The 18,451-nt window shown below is 32.9% G+C and overlaps 1 protein-coding gene across 1 annotated transcript in view; it reads right to left on the bottom strand.

The window, feature by feature from the left end:
* LOC117109831 (protein SCAI-like) overlaps positions 1-16,414 on the bottom strand; it is a 40,764-nt gene extending 24,350 nt beyond the window's left edge. The window contains exons 1-4 of the mRNA XM_033252264.1: positions 16,109-16,414; positions 13,149-13,244; positions 11,832-11,918; positions 3,856-3,954 (exon numbers count right to left, since the gene is read on the bottom strand). Of these exons, the coding sequence (XP_033108155.1) occupies positions 3,856-3,954; positions 11,832-11,918; positions 13,149-13,244; positions 16,109-16,206 (380 nt within the window). The 5' untranslated portion in view covers positions 16,207-16,414. The remainder of the gene's footprint in view (positions 1-3,855; positions 3,955-11,831; positions 11,919-13,148; positions 13,245-16,108) is intronic.
* Positions 16,415-18,451: the final 2,037 nt, after the last annotated feature.

Here is an 18,451-nt window from a genome sequence, read left to right as displayed (position 1 = left end):
TGCCAATAGTTTTAGTAGGACGTTGAAATTGTATTTTTCTAATTAAATGGAGCGCAAGTTTCGTGTGTGGCATGCAGTGGGCCTAATTCATTCTAAAACATTCGGAAAAAAAAATTCAACCATAATGTATAATATCATGGTTTTGGCAGATCCAACTAAAAAATGTTTCCTTCATTCAATAAATACATTATTTCTGATATATAAAAATATAGGCCTATAGTGATTTTAATGTATTTGAAAAAAAATATATGATGATGATGATGATGATAGATATATTTAAGATGATGTTTTGTGTATCAGTGTTCTATACTGAATGGACTGTGCTGTTAGTAATACTGTAATGATTAGGTAGAATGGGCATAGGACTTGATGTGTGACTTGACTACCGGGAAATAGTTTAAACATTAATAACAATAACAGCATACAGTAACTGTAGGCCTTACATCCATTCTAATAATCTTACATTTACTATATCTTTTCTTAATTTCCCTCTAAATACATATATTTAAAGATATACTTTTAAAGCCAGTCTTTAATTATAGGGATTCAAATTAGAGACCAAAGATGCTAAAGACCACTAAAACCCTGGTCCCAAAAGGGATTTTTAATTGGTGGTATGGAGGGAGACCTGTGATAGGATTGAGAAAAAGTGGTCAAAGCCGGTGCGGTTCTGATGGCCCTGTTACTGTAAAGCTTTAGCAAAGACAGTTTTTTAGTCAATGGTATCTTACAGTGGATGATTATTAGAAGACCATTTATGTGATGAAACTTGATACAATCAATCAGACGGGTTGTTAGAACTGTTTAATACAGCAATCTACCAATCTGGCCTTGGTTAAATTACAATTGAAAATTATTATTGAAATGGTTAAATTGATGCAGTTTAGCTCTTTGCTGCCAGATAAAATGTTTTTAAAGAATACAAAAAAAAAAATAATTTTATGCTAGCCATTTGCAATGCCCTTGATGAGTAAAGCACTTTATCACATTTTATCTACGTTTTAGCTCACTCCACCTATGATGAGCATAGGCTATTGTAGAAGCATGTGGCACATCATGTAAGGTATTGGACTTTCAATCGGAGGGTTGGGGGTTCGGTACTGATGCTCATCACATTGCTTGTGTCCTTGGGCAAGACACTTCATCTGCATTTGTTCACAAAGGAGTATAAATGGGTACCTTGTAGGAAGTGAATGATTCAGAATGAAATTAGTAGTGCTGATGGCATGCATAAGGCCAAATAAAATAAATTGTTTGTTTGCACATCTTTTTTTTAAATGATAAATAGGGGTGGATGGAAAAAGTTTTTTTTTAAATTTATTTACTTTTGTTTAAATACTCATCAGATAGAATAAAAATAACCCACAGAGGACTAGAATGGCAATACCTTACATCACAACAACTGTAGACTAATTTGTAGGGCATCTGGCAAAAAATAAAGATAAATTCACTCATATTTTTTTTTATTTGTATAGAAAAAAGCTAAAAAACCCCTTTTTTTAAGTTTTTTGCTTTTCCACCCCTATTTTTTTTTACTGAGTTAGGGGTGGGTGGAGGAGGGCAAACAAAAATGTTGTTTTTTTTTGGTCGAACTAGGAATACTCCCCAGGGAGTAGAGGAATATTGTGTATTATTGATTCTGTATCCAATTACAAGGGAAAAAAGTGCTTGAGCAGTTTTGTGGATATGTGCGCTATATAAATCCTATAAAATATACTGTAGTTAACCGGGTAGGATGCAAGTATTCTATGCTGAATATTTTTAACTATAAGTACTAAATTTTCATGCCGAACTAAAAATAAATATAGGTTAATGTACGTAAATCCTTCAAATTTTGTCATTTCATTTAGGAATAGTAGAAGGATGAATGCTGACATCAAACTGCATTATGGCAGCCTGTGAGCCTCCTGTACTTTAATTTAATTTAACAAGCAATTTTCAAAGTGATTCTGAGGCAGTGATATTTGACTTCAAAGCTCATTGGTTGTTTCTATTAAGCTAATTCAATATTCTCTACATCTGAATGCAATGTAAATAATCTGAAGCAGCTAATGCAATCAGTATGCACACTCATTAAGACTACCTTAATTATTGTTACATATTAGACTACAATAATAAGTATGCCCAGAGATCAAGGAGTGATTAGAAATAACTCAGCAGAGCAAGGAGGAATATAGGATGGCAAATGAAAAAGGAAGGAAGTGGTTGAAAATTTGTGAAAGAGTGAAAGACGACAGGGATTGATGATACAGGGCTACCACTTCTCATGGGCGTAGGCTGTGCATGCAGAAGTACATACGCACCCCCAGCACTTCTCTCCCCTCCCCCGGCATAGAAAATTTGTTTGTTTATACTGTACAATCAAGTTTACATTGGAATAAGGATTTAGTACTGCATTCTCAATTTTCGCTCCCCCAGCCCATTTTGCATCCTCCGCTTCAGACCATGAAATTATTTGGCCATGGTTATCATCAGGCGCAACACAACCAAAGGATAAATTGAATTTCCATCCTTAGGCCAAGTAAAAAAATTTTTAGTTTATCATCACCCAATCTAGGGTGGAAAAGTGATCAGAGAGGGGAGGGAGGGAGGCTTTTCATTTCTATTTTTTATTTTGCTAAAGCCAATGACACTTGGGTTGTTTGCTGGTACATTGATATTCAAGGTAAAATACATTACTGAGATAATACAAATAATACCTACTAACTATTTACTTTTAAAAATTAATCTTTTCTTTTATTTATTTTTTTTTAACAAAAACATTTTTTCTTAAAATATTTTTTTTTCAAAAGACATGCAGGTGAGGGTGATAAACTAATATTTTTTTTTTTATTGAGCCTTATATCCATACATATTTCCATGCTTATATTCTTTCCTCAGGTTTATCAAGAACTTCCTAGAGCAACTACAAGAGAATGAAGTAATAAAACTGATTGTTGTCAAATTTGTCATATTCAACATCATTTAATCAGATTAAACTTTCTCAAGGGAGATACTGTAATGTCAGCTACAAATCTATCACCTTCACACATATTTAAGCATAGTTCTTGAGGACTGCATGATTGCTTTTAGCTTCTTCAGCACCTGCCGCAAACCTATATCACATAGACTATCCCAGATTTCAACTGAGGTCAAATTGAAAGATATAGACTATAGATCTGATTACAGCAATCTATCGCCAACATCAATAAAGGAATACGCATTTAGGATTCTAATAGGTTGCCTCTGTACTTCTAAAATTTCAGTGTTAGCGTTCGAGCTTAAAGAACTTCTCAAAAATCGTACGCTTGTGATGTTGTAGCGTACTATAGTGTTACGCCAAAATACCACGTGATACTACTCCATTGCTATCGTTGCAAAATGAATTCAACTGGATGCCATTTTCCCAACTTTTTCTTTATAAATTTTAATTGATAATTAAATGTGTTCGATAACTAATATAATGCGAGCTTTTGTGTTTTTAGTACATTTTGATGGTAAAATATTTGATTTCAAAATGCCTATTCCAGAAAGCCTATAAGTCATTCAGGCGTAATGAACGGTAACCAACATCTGGTTGACAACAGAGGCGCCACCAGGCATTGTGACGACACGACTGTGGTATTCTATAAAGCAATAAACATAAAAGTCACAAAGTTGCTTACTGTGTAAACACAAGTTGTAAAACTTGTACTTTACACAAACACAACTGTCACAAATTTGTACAATAGCCTCTATGAAAATCCATAAACAATATTTTATCATTGAAATTATCTTATCATTGACCAACTATAGCATATCAGCAATTTGACAAATTTCATCCAATTAACGACACTTTTTCTTTGACTTTTATATATTGAAGTCAATTATACTAACCCTTTTTCCTTATTAACCTTTGAGTAATAAGCACGGGCACGGATGGCTGAGTAAAATGAGAATGACTCCATTAAGTAGCTTGTTTCGCTAGTTCTCAAGCTGAAATATAAAATATACAGAGTCATAAAAAACGCATAAAATAATCAAATGCAATACACTGTTTAAAGTACTGAGGAGAATAATTAAAGGTTTCGAGTCAAAATTTGAAGAATTTACATATTATGGCAAGATACAAAGAAAGAGGCAATAATACTATCTACTGTTTAACTGCAATGTTTGCAATTTAAAATTTAAATTCATTATATTATACTCATGTTACTTTGTAGTTAAGAATGCATTTTGTTATAATGTGTAAATTCTTTAAATTTTAAAAGAGCAGCTTAGTTCAGTCCAAACATAGAACCGTGGAGACCTCTAGGCCTCCGGTTCAATTCCCATCGCTGCTGTCCTTGTGTTTCAGCTTGAGGGCTGAAATGCAAGTTACGATAGCGCAGCATCTTTCGGATGAGACATTTAAGCTGTTGGTCCTTTGTGCATTATGGCCCACATGCACATTAGAGATCGCAGTACACTCTTCAGAAAAGAGTAGGGGATTATCTCTCGGTGCACTGCCCAACTACCACCAGAGGGATACCACTGAAAATAAGTCATCTTCGGACTTTCGTGGTTTATTGTTGGTATTTACAGTGTACAGTACACCGAATAAATCCATCAATCAAGTATGTTACACATTGGAAAAGGAGTTTTATACAGCAAACATCATGTTCCATTTAAATCAAAAGTTGTTGGCTCTGAATTTCGCTAATGCATTTAGTACAGTTTTACAGTACATACAGTACCGTACACTCCTCTATCCAATGCTAAAGAATCATTTTAAAATTCCATCAATAATTTTCATAATAATCAATAGTAAACTCCATTCCTAAACCACATGTTAGGGCAATAGACTAATTATCAGTTGGGTACATCGGTTGTGGCTTGGACTCCCAACTTTGAGGTCAGGGAAACTCTCGCTGTGCAAGTCGCTTGTGTCCTTGGGCAAAGCACTCTATCTACGTTTGTCCCTCTACCCAGGAGTATAAATGGGTACCTGGTAGGATGTTGTGGCATTGAATGTACTAATTTCAACGCACAACTAGGTATACTCCCGAAGAAACAGAGGAGGTTGCACTTTGTGCTGGTTTGCCATTGTATGTTATTCAGTGACCAGGGGTACAATAATAACGCTCAGCGCCTTTGATCATTTGTTGGAAATGGCGCTTTATATTTGGGTATTTATTAATATTTGGGTATTATTATTATAATCCTTCTTTCTCTAAAATTCAATACAAAAATAATTACGACAGACAGATAAAGAAGATATCGTACTGTAAATTAAAAAAATTCCTTCACTTGCAAAATGACAGTAAAATTACCTTCGGACCACTCCCCCAAGCCCAAACCCCTGCATAATGTTGCCAAGGTTCAACACAATCACAGCGTAAACAAAATGTAGTGTAATGCGTTTGTGGGACAGTACGTGTTCGTTGGGCAAGCATACTCCTAGCACTGTTCTCATTTGTAGTTGTCCATGTTCTACTATATTAGTCGACACACAGGAGTATCTATTATTATGAACTACTATAATTATTTATTTTCAACATTCTAATGTGATGGTAAAAAGCACGTCTCCTTGAAATAACAATAATTTCATTGACTTCAACAATGATACGGACTATTAATTGTGTTTGCTTACAAGTTTCTCCACTTATCATACACGATCAAAATGATGATTATGCAGTCCAACCATATACTGGGGTAAAATATTGATTTCTTAATGTAGGAATCAATCTTGATTTGATGTTTATGAAAGGTAGGCAAATGTCAAAAAGTCTGGAATTACCCTCACCAATCGAAAGATGCAAATTGAGTGCAGAACATGAACTCTTTGCCCTCAGACACATACCTGCACTGTAGTTCAAAATTAATTTGTTTCAGGTTAATGATAGAGAAAAGGAACTTTTTAACTCTTTCAATGATGAAAACTACTAAACACTAAAATACTGTAATCTATATTCATACCATATATTAATTTCTAATTTTAAATGGATTCACTTTTATTAAAATGGGGGATACTTTAACTACATTCTGGAATTTGTACTGTACATTGTTGTAAATTGGTAATGTTTTAAATCTGTTTTTATCAATGTTAGGTTTTATGTGCCACAGTTTCTGGCTTTTTTTTCCTGAAGTATAATTGTTTAAGTACAGTATTTTCTTCTCATCCCCTCCCTCCCCCCGCCCCCTGCTCTGCATTCCCACTTTCATGATAACCATTGAAAATTCAAGAGTGGAGTAGAATCAATCTGCATAAATTAGAAATAATAAACGAGACAACTACTCGATGTATATTGGCGTGTCGAGTGGCCGAGCAATAACATCGGACACCATCAACTACAGAACAGACTTAATATTGCTCATTGGTTTGAGGACCTTTTCAGCCAGGGTTTGGTTGGTAGTGTCTTCAAGGATAGGGGACTTAATGAGACCACCACATACTTCGTTTTTTAAAGAAAAACCATATTTTTACACACGGTATACCAAAAATGTTATGATTTTGTTTGTTATTGATACTTGCCAAGCAAACCTTCAAGAAATATTTTATCATTACTATACACAATTTTCGCCAGCTTCTCATCAAAATGGTTTCTCTGTCAAGTTCTCTTCATCTGTTCAAATCTAACATACAGTACACTGTTTCAGTCTACCGGTATCAACTCTCAAATTGCATTCGGCAAGTATCTTGTATGATAACATAAGCTAAGCAGAAAAATCCACAAAGCTATCAATATTGTACTTCAAATGCATACTGTTAAAATTTGCTAACACAGATTATAATGTACAGTAATATCCTGATTCTCAATTGTAAGCCTTGTACAATAATTTCAATTCGGTAATATCATAAAAACTATTTTTTTTAATAATGCAGAAAAAATTTATTTTACGCAAGCGATCAAAAGAATTGAATGTAACCTGGATTTCAGATTTTTTTTGTGACAAACATTTCATGAATTATTCAAATCTCTACTTTCAGCATTTCAGAAACAATTTGTCTCCTGTGACAAATTTATACTACTCTATACTGTATACTGCACTGAAATGAATACAATTATGATGAGGATAAAAAAATATATATAATGGTTAAAATTCTACAGGTATACAAAAACAACTACAGTATGGCAACAATTTTTTAGTGGAAGAAAATTTTAACCATTTATCATTACAGCATACTCATTATAATTTAAATCGAAATTGTCATAATTATGAAAAATTACAGAAAATCCTTGACACACACATGACAGCGTAGGCTTTAACTACGATACAGTAGTCAATTTGCATATTTAGGGGGCTGAAAGACTAAATAGAGAATACAGAATTTAGCAGTTCAGTAGAAATGCTCACATACATTAAATATTAATACTATGTCATATTACATCTGCAGATCTTTGGTTTACAATATTTTTGGTATCTTACAGTAATTCAACAAAAACAATGTCATCGCAGTTAACAATAAACTAAATTGGGAAATTATTTTACAAAAAGATCTCATTTATGAATTAAAAATTACACTTTTATTATAAAAATTGCCAACATTATAATGCTATAATATAATGAAAATATTTAAATAATATAAAATCAAAGAATGGCTGGGATTTGAATTTCAACAATAGGAGTGAGTGTTCCTGAAAGTCCTGAAAGCTAAAATCAAATTTATTTTGTAGATATTGGCTGATGCAAAGAGTAGCTCACAATCAGAGAGAGATACTATAAACCTGTGTCTCAGTTTATACAACTGTAATTACCTACAGTATTGAGCTAAGTCAGAATAATCCTTCAAAAAGATTTTATTTCTAGTTGGAATGCAGTCGTCAACGTAGGATAATTTTATTCTGTTATTGGTTGAGATTTATTCATCTTAGAACGAGATCAAACGATACAGAGCCTAGAGGAGCTACTCTATGATAAATCACTTGCATTTCTGAATAACATATTCTGTTATTGTAAATTCTGGTGGTTTTGTAATTCATTATTTTAATGCATCTGTTAAAAGAACTCAACAGATTGCCATGTGTTTGTGCTCAGCCCATAACACTCTATCATCATACTTTACTGCACTCATGGACAGCATTATTTTGTAAGGAACTTTTATAAATAGATAAATATTATGAGTGAACAAGCAAAGTAACGAATGAGTGAATGAACAAATAAAAACTAGGCAATTTTGGGATGTTTTCAACTTAAAATACTTTTGTTCTGTATAATTTAAACTAAAATAACTGCAAAGAAAAAATGTCCACCAATATAATATCTTTTTGTACAGAATATTATATTTCTTTGCCTGAACTTGTTAACAAATTGTGAACAATTAAATTGTGCACAGTATCTAAAATACACAGTTGATATAGTATTATAAAATTATCATTTTCAGAGCATCAATTATCAACAAGATTTGATAATAATACTTTATTAAATTTGTTTTAATTTATAGTATTTCTTTTACTAAACTTATGAATATTATTATAAAGTAAATTGTGCACAGAATCTCAAATACACAGTCAATATACTTTTAATATAGTATTATTATTTTGAGAACATCAATTATTTAAGGTACAGATAGATAATAATATACTCTACTATCAGAAAGATTCAGCAATGCAGCATTGAATTGGAATTTAGATAATGAAGTGTGGAAACAATGGAGATCAATAGAGTCCCAAGGGTCTCATTAGCTCTATACATATTCATGTATAGTCATGCATATATTCATTATATACCTTGATTATCACAAACCACACAGTGATACATAGATGGTTATGAATAGATTAGCAGTTATGTTGAATAAAAATGATTTCTTAATAAATGAAAAGAATATTCAGTAGAATGGAAGAGTTACAAACTGCTAAATTGTTGAATTAATGAGGTTAATGTACTGTTTTAAGTCGGTAAGTTGTTGGAGATTAAAATGTATAGTACTAATTTATAATACCATATTTATTCAAATAAACGTCCCACTTTGAATGAACTCCCCTCTCAAATAAACACCTCTTCTAGAGCCTAATTTGAAACAAAGGCCTCCCTCGAATAAACACCCTGCACAGTGTTCATTTTTTACCACGAATAAAATGCCTCCCTTGAATAAAAAACCTTCTCAACAATAAATGCCCCAGAGCATTTTTCAAATAAATATGGTATTTCTATTCTATTCTACTTCACCTCTGCAGGTACACTGAGGAAATTGCAAAGATGATGATAATTATGACAATGTAGGGTAGGGTAAAGATGGAGAATAATTCAATATAATTTTTTTTTTTAATTTATCAGCAATGATAAACTTTCACTTTTTTGTGATGGTAATGTATGTCTGTAATGTGTAATTAATGTAATTGTAAGTTTTCTCATGGCCATGATGAAAAACAGTGTATTTGTTGATTATGAAGTTGATAAGATATCGCATAATTTGCAATTATATCAGTGATGATTATAAAAATAATGACAATGATTACAAAAAACATGATGGTGGTGATGATAATAATGATTAACAACCTTGATGACAATGATAAATGACATTACTGTAGCTGAAATTATCTAAGGATGGTGATTATTGATTGATTTATCTTTAAGTCAACGAACTGAGCAGGAGCAGCGAGAGACATCTTCTAGTACAAACAAAAATCAATATACTGTAGCTATATTATAAATGTATGAAGAAGTCACAAAGAAGGTTTGCTATTATCGTAGATATTCACTACTAACTATAAGTCAAAGAAAAGCTGGTTGTTTCACAGTCTGTTGTATATCACTCTGCATTTTTTTGTTCATTAAACTTTAGTGGCACCTGTAACAGCCACTAGTGAAAATTGAATTTGACCACTCCGCAATAGATATTAACAGTTATTAATTAGCAGTACAGCGCCACAGCAAACATATTTTTTGTATTAAGGGCCATTCACACCCTCTCAGCAAAGTGAAGTTTGCTATGTTCAAATTCCTTTAAAATTTTGTATAAGTTTCGGTCAACAATCAATTTATAAATAGTACAGGTATGTGTTGACTGTAATGAAATGTAGGAACAGAGGCGGATCCATATGTGTGTGTGAATAAATAAACCTGAATATACATGCTGCCTGTCACTTTTTCAGATCAAAGAAGCTCGTAAAAGAAGAAATACATTCAATAATTTAGTATACCGTACACCATTGTGTTGTAGCAGACACGAAAGAATTAAGTGCGTGTCTTTACTTTTGAAAAGGCCAAAATTTGACACAACCTATTGATCACAGTAGCACATACCCGCAAGTCAAGTCGCATCATCAATATTTGTGTGTTAGATTTTCAGAGGGGTTTTATATAGACAAATTCTGTTTAAGGGTACAGTTCTAATTATATTAGCATTTACTGTCTGTATTGGAGTCATTGTACTATTTAGAGGTGTTTATGACAGGTTGTTTTTTAATTGTTAATAATTAAACTGTAAATCAATATTAGAAGTGGATATGTTGTAACTTGGGGGTTAAGTAGCTTGGCTTCTAATCAAAGGGTTGAGGGTCTAATTTGGTGACGGCATAGGATTTTTTTTTCACAACTAAAAATCATCCCTAAGCCTAGTAATGCATTGACATTAGTCCCTGAATATCAATTAAGCCTCTAGTAAGCTGGAAGTGTATTTAAAAAATAATAATAATGCTTTGTTTTAGAGTTGGTTTTCTTGTAAATTTTATTATTTATTAATTTTTTGGCCAATGAATAATTCTCTTTTCTAATTGCCTAACTTATTTTCATTTATAATGAAAATTGAAACTGATACATTTACAGAAGCTATGTTGATTCAAAACAGTGGAGTTGTACTATACATTGGCAATCAATAATCTTACCTTTTGATCTCAGCATCATGAGTTCAAATCAAGTTCCAGATTTTTTTTGTCATGATTACTTATATTTCCACTTTTTTTATATCAAGACCATGTACAGACAGATTTTATTTCTTATTGTCTTAGAAGTTCTTTACAGAAGCATATTCAAAAAAAGAAGAATGGATTTAACCCTGAAGTTAAGTATTCTTTCTGACTCAACCAGACAAAAGTCATAGACAATATACAGTACATGTAACAATAACAATGATAAACACAGAAAACATACAATTATGAATTTCGTAAAAGTACAAGTAATCTATATATACCTAAACCAAGAACTAATTATAAAAAAAGAAGTATTTTATACCGTGGAGCTATTGAATGGAACAAACAAAATTCAAATGTATAAACTTCAAAATACTTTAAGTATTTTCAAAAAACTTATTTCATATTAATCAATGAATGTTAATAATTAATAATGTACTTTATTTATTTATTTTTTTTGCTTTGGTTTTTTTCTTTTGTGTAGTGTACAATAATATTAATACTGTTCATAAAAATTATTTTGTATAATGTAAATTTCATAGACCTATACTTTGTTATATACTACATTAAGCTTTTCCTTTATTTTCTATGTTATGTAAACTTGATTTATTTTCTTTTCTCTTTTATCATGGCCATGATGAAAACAGCATATTAAATTGTTGAGTTATGTTTTCGTAAATAAATAAAGCTTTACTACTACTACTCCTACTATAAAGAACAAAATATAGTAAAATGACTTTATTTGCACAGAAAGTCCAACAAAATGCAAAATAAACTTTTTTTTTAACACAGAATATTTTACATTGTGATTTACCAGTAGATACAGTACGGTATACACCTGCTGGGGCCTAAAGTAATAAAAGAGGACTTCTTGTCCAAATGATGACACCTGGTGGTGGATGAAGAGCATTGCACACGAAGACATGCGAAATGGACAGTTTGGGATTCGCGCCCCTGACTTCCAGTTTGCGACAATCGTATTAATGAAAAATATCAAGTAATAAAAATCAATAAATAACAAATCCTTAAGGATACACTTACTAATAATGGTAGTAAAGTTGGCCAATCTTGGATGCCACTTCTCCAATTTGCCATCGCTTTAATCCATAGTGGGTGTCAAGTATCATCCTAATGAAAATAATTACAAATCAGTCAGACATGAAGAATCATTGCTACAGCTCGCAATTTTTATCAAGGTATTTGATTATTATTATTATTTTTTTTTTAAATGAGACAGCTGAACCTTTTAGAGCTACAGTACATTTAGTAATTTCTTTAGCTATCTCTGACCTAATGACCTGATTTACTTTATTGACATTTTATTAATTCTGTAATTACTATAAATATTTAGTGTGAGAAAAGCAAAACAACCATTGCAACTTAAAACTGTGACCTTTGATGATTAAAATTTTGAGAAAGCAACGTTTTAAAAATTTTAAAAGGAGAAGATCCTAATGTTAATGACAGACAAATACTGTACCAGTTAAACATGTTCACTGCTATGAACGAGAGTTACACCTATTAGACACACAACGGTATTCATTTATAAAAGTAAATTTGAGATGTCATTAGTAGTGTTTTCTAAAGCTAGGCACTCACGATGCCTGACTGTCACCGGCCAACAAGATTCTATGAAGAACACAACGCCACGACCACGCAACGGATCATTTTTAATGACGATTAAGTTTAGATTGCCAACAATCAGCGTTGCATCATCTAGCACTCACAGGTAGTGGAGTGGGACTCACCATACGACGGTCGAATGACAGTCATACTGTACAACACAATAAGTGCCCAGTATTACATACAACTGGGGAATACTTCTACTTGATCGCACCCTTTAAAAAACAGAGATCAATGTTCTCCCCAGGCCCTTGAAGCATCATGGTACCATGATGCTTGGGACTTTCCCCATGATGCTTGAAAGTTAGCCATGATGATTGCAACATCTTCTATGATGCTTTTATCAGAGAACAGTTAAATTATTTAACTGTTCCTGACTTTTATATAGTCTTAAATTGTAATTTAAGACATTTTAATGCCTCCTAATTATTAAAAATATCTTGTGTCAGTCCCAACTATGGTGGACTTAACACTTACCATGACGCTTAACCACGATGCTAGGGAGAACACTGGAGATGGACATAAAAATCGGTCGGAGGGCCAAAGTGAATTTTTGATTTAATACCAAGGGCTGCACCCAAACTTTGATGTTTCCAATGAGCTTCCACAGGCCGCACTTTGCCTACCTACGCTTTAAAATGTATACAGTAGTTGCAAATACTGAAGAACTTTGCCATACTCCTACATGGCAATGAACACTTTATTTAATGTTTGATTGAATGGTAATTTACACACCTGTGCTGCTGTTGAAACTTCCATAACTTGGTATACACATCGAATGTTCTTCCAAAATATGACTGCCATTGTTTGTGGCCATATTGTGGTAGGTCCCTGAAACAATCAGAATGCAAATTAATGTGATTATTTGAAACTTGCATGTTCAGCTTTTACAGTATTCAATAATTTAACCCTTATTTTGATTTTATTAAGTTGAGTTTAATCTAAATAATTAAGATTAGTCCGGGAGCCTAATTACAGGCCTTGGCCTAATTGGTTCCCGGCACTTTTTTGTAGGCCCTCTACTGTAGTAGTGAACAAGTGAATAAAGTGAAAGTGAACAATAATTGTACATTGTTGATCAGCTCATTATAGGTTCATGAAAACAATTACAAATTTCAATTACGAACAATATCAATAAAAAAAAAACAAAGTGGGTACTATAGGTCCAATATGGTAGATGTCACTACTTAATAATATTGTAATGGAGGTTTGCGGGGTTTAGCAATGTTTTATACAAAAAGTGGCATTTTTACCCAAAAAGTAGGTTGTTACGAATGGAACATTAAATTTTTTGTTTTACTTTTGTACCAAGTGAGTCCTATACGACATGATTCAATCACTATCACAGGGTTTGGATGGGGTTTGCACTGTGATTTGGGGGGTTTGCAGGGTTTAGCAATTTTTTTATACAAAAAATGGCTTTTTACCCCAAAAATAGGTTGTGACGAACATAAAATTAAGATTTTTTTTTATTGAGATACCAAGTTGAGTCCTATACTAAGTGATTCAATTATTATCACAGAGTTTGGATGGGGTTTGCGGTGTTTTTTTGGAGGTTTGCTGGGTTTAGCAATACCCATGTACTGTCAATTTCTCATCCTATTCTTTTTTTTAAATAGTTTTTTAAAAGGGTTAGGATTAAGTTATTCTTCACTGACTCTTCAGCCCATCCCTCTTCAATGTCAATAATGTCATTTTATTGATGTATACAGTAGGTAGGGTAGGGTGAGTTTGTTTAAATTCTACACATTTTTATGATGAACTGCTGCCCTCATGTTCATACTCTTTCTCATCTGCCAATTACAATGCTGTGAAAAAACAGGTTCATCTTCCCAATCGTTATTTAGAGGGTAGAAAACAATATGTTGCGTTGGGCTCGTGTAAATCGTCGACGAGGTTCTGTGGTTCTGTCCTAGGGTTCTGTGCTAGGGCCCTTACTTTTTTAATTTACATTAATGATATAATCAATGTTTAGTGATAAATTGCAAGTGATATCCTTTGCCGATGGCACTACAGGTACTTTACTTTTTTCCAACTCTAATGTCGATTTTTTACAGTATTTACAGTTTTTAACGACAAATTATTATATTTTAGTTAACTGGTTCATTTCAAATAAATTACTTGTCAACACACTAAAAACAAACTATTTGATATTCCACACATCTCAACGAAAGTTCAAAATCGATAACTTTACATTTACTTAAATGGTGCTTTAATCCTACGTAAATATGAAACACTTTTTTTAGGTATACAGTATTTATTCAAGTTAATCAAAATTTGCATCAAAAAAGATATCTAAATCTATCGGAATTATTAACAAATGAAACATTTTTTTCCTCAAAATATTTTAATTTCTCTTTATAATACACTTATTTTTCCTTATTTGCAATATGGTAACATTGCCTGGGCTGCATACTGTATTATCCATCCAATATTGAAGTTTAACAATCTTACAAAAATGAGCAGCTAGAATAATTTACTTTTTTTAACATACAGGACTCCTTCAGAACCACTTTTTGAACAACTTAAAATACTAAAGTTGACAGATATTCACAATGTTCAATTTTCAAGTCCTAACCTTCATGTTTAAATATTTTAAAAACCAACTTCCTTATTCCATTAACAGTATACTTTACAAATGTAGCTCAAATAAAATACATAATTATAATTTAAGAAATTCCCGTTCAAATATTTCTTTTACTAGACTTGCCAAAAACCAATTTTTTATTAATATATAGCAGACCCCAAGCTCTGGAATAATGTTCATTCCCGAATCGCTAAAAACAGCGCCCTCATTATTTACTTTTCGTAAATGTGTAAAGCAATATTATCTATCTAATTATAATTCCTATAATATATCCTAAATATATTCTTTGCTTCAACTCAATATACTGATAAATTGGCCAATTTATTTACTTTGAGAAATGAACCCTAATATATTATGTATTATTACTATTACATTTTGCCTGCTATTATTCCTATTTCCAATGTTAATGTTCATCTATTACTTTGTACTGGCACTAGTTATTTTTAGTTTTCTTGAGGAAATGTTTATTTCAATGCTATAAAATGTAATACGTATAAAACTATATCTAAATTTACAAATTTATGTTTAAGTCTTTCCTTTTTGTATTAAGAATATTTTGAGCAAAATTAAAGCTAAAATACACTTATGTTGTCTATAAGAAATAAAAAAGAAAGAAGAAAAAAAAGAGAAAAGAAATACATATTATAATTCATATATGGAAGAATCGATATATATTTGTAGTTACTTCATTTATTAATTAATATTCTACGAAATATGAAGTAGTCAAATTGATAAAAATATAAGTAGAAAAAAGGATTATTAAATTATATAAATATTTTGTTGTTTGTCTAGGCCTAGTTTTATTTACTTCATTTTACCTCTACTGGGTCCTAGTGAGACAAGTACCTAGCGACTTGACTGGATCCCGCCATCCCGGAGGATAATATAGCCTCAGGCCTAGCCTACCTGGGACCTACTGCTGTATGTATGACCAGCCAGGACTGAGCACTGGTCTACTGAAGCATAGGATAGGGACACACAGGCAGGCCTAAACTAGGCCCTGTATTTAGTTAGTTATGCTACCCCCTAGGTCTTTTACTTTTAAGTTTTAGGGGGAACAGTTTAATAATTAATTAAATATCCTTTCCTTATTATCCTGCTTATTTACCTTAATCCATTGAAAAGTTGTTTTGATTTTTCGAGCAGGTAACTAAATTCCTGTACAATCTTACGCTCATCATCTGTAATTCCATTATCACCTTCCATTTTCAAAATTACATTAAATGTCTATACTGTATAGATAATATAGGCATAGGCTAGGCTGGCATCGCACGATTTGAGATACCCTGCACACTCTTGCTATAAGCGGCTAAACATCACTGCTCTTGGGGTCCAGCTTTCGGAGCACACGTCTTCCCAACCAAACGTCGCACACGACAACGAAGCGATACAACTGCCATGGTATCGAGAATGACCTATTATTATTTTTTGTTTTGATTAAAGCCCTCAGTCGGTCGTTGTTTGACTAAACATTGAGGGCCCACTTGTATTTCGTCAATAACAAGTACTGATCAGAAGTATTCCTTGCATGCTTTTACATGAATGAAATTCGATATTATACAGTAATTTAACAGGGGCGGATTTAGGGGGGGGGGGGCCGGCCCCGGCCCCCTTTTTGGGAGGTAAAAAAAAGAAAAAAGAAAGAAAAAAAAGAAAAAAATGATAGCCCAGAAAGCCTCAAATGTTATGTTCGGGCGTCTAGAACACAAAAATTTCGCGGGGGCATGCCCCAGAACCCCTACGACAGTGTTGTCTCAATCGGCCCAACTTTCGGCCCCCGCTTCCGGCCCCCCTTTTGGACATTTCTGGATCCGCCCCTGTTTAACGCTATATTTAAAAAAAAAGATTGTCATAAAAATAATACAGACGGGTGTAGTTTTCATAATATAAATTAGACTTAAACATTATCTAATAATGACATGACTACTTTTATTCGAGGCACTGGGTGATGCATATAGGGGCCTAATTTTTTATTCATTTTCGTTTTTCGCTGTTGCTTAGAAGTCTCGCGTCTCCTCTGTAAGTAGCGGGATTTTGGTCACCAGGCCCACGCACCCTAAAAATATAAAATGCTAACGTGGTATTTGAAATTACTCCATAAAGTTAATTTCCATAACTTTAACTTTCGAACTACAGTATTATTATAGAGAGTTGATCTACAGTTGTTTTTTTTTTTGCCAATCACATTTTTAAGAAAGTGAACAGAACCATTCAATATTTATAGGCCTAAGCCTAATCATAATAGTAAATTTGACAAATTTATATAGCGCCTGTTAGAAAATTTAAAGTAACTGATCTTTTACACCATTTTTTAGGCCTACATGTGTAGTTGAACAGCACCAGGTGCATCCAACAGAGATCGATATGATACGCACTCCTTAATTGAACGAAGAAAAGACGGGATCTTTCCAAAAATATACCGTCTTTTGGGAATATTATAATTACAGTGCATCTTCCAATTCGAGACCCGTTTACTTCTGAGAAACCCTCTAATTAAAATAACCAAGCACTCTTCAATCTGTTAACAGTGGGCCTACTGCCCCAATTTTCATCAATTTTAAAATTATAATGACGAGGCATGTAGGCCTATGGTATTTATATCTACTTTTAAAAGAAATTTTTCAGCCTCCTGGCCTTCATCAGCTTAATATACATGATACAATTCAGAGATAAATTCACAGGATAAATACAGCTGTTGGATTATATTTGCCTTTGAAAACTGAAATAAAAAACAAATTAAAAAAAATACATTGTTCAATAAACTATAGTCCACTCCTTGTTGTTTTTTTTGGGTTTTTTTTGTCTTTGATGTTTGTAATCGTAAGCATGATCCTTATGCATACTGTTGGACTAGCAGAGCACTGCTCTGCGAGCTAATCCCCGGGCACTTTCTCTCATGCACTGATTTGAAACGCTCACACAGTGCAGTGCATCGCTATGGGTTACTAATAAAGCTATAGGCCCGGCAGCTTGAGAAGGGTGCAGGTCAACTCGGCCACAAGTCAACTCGGCCACAGTCAACTCGGCCACAAGTCAACTCGGCCACAAATGAACTCGGCCACAAAAACTTCGGCTGCAGTCAACTCGGCCACAAGTCAACCCGGCCACAAGTCAACTCGGCCACAAGTTAACTCGGCCACAAGTCAACTCGGCCACAGGTTATTTATAATTAAAATGAAATGTAAATACGGTATTACGGTTTCTGCATCCTTTTTCTTCATGATTAAAATGAAGTACACAGTATATTTTAGTAAAATTCTGATCATCGTCACATCGTCGTGAGATCGTTGTATACATTTCTTCACATTATACTCTTATTCAACAGAAAACCCGCCACTTACAGAATGGAATAAAATCTGACAATTGTAACATTAACAATTTAAGCAATCTTAATAATTAAGAAAAACACATATATTAATGTTTAATTTTGTTCACGTTAAAACACTGACAT

This window comes from Anneissia japonica, unplaced genomic scaffold (genome assembly GCF_011630105.1).
Source record: "Anneissia japonica isolate Jap-2015-1 unplaced genomic scaffold, ASM1163010v1 scaffold585_len4108843_cov191, whole genome shotgun sequence".
NCBI lineage: Eukaryota > Metazoa > Echinodermata > Crinoidea > Comatulida > Comatulidae > Anneissia > Anneissia japonica.
The sequence above is the reverse complement of the archived record's forward strand: the minus strand, read 5'-3'. Positions and strand labels throughout refer to the sequence as shown.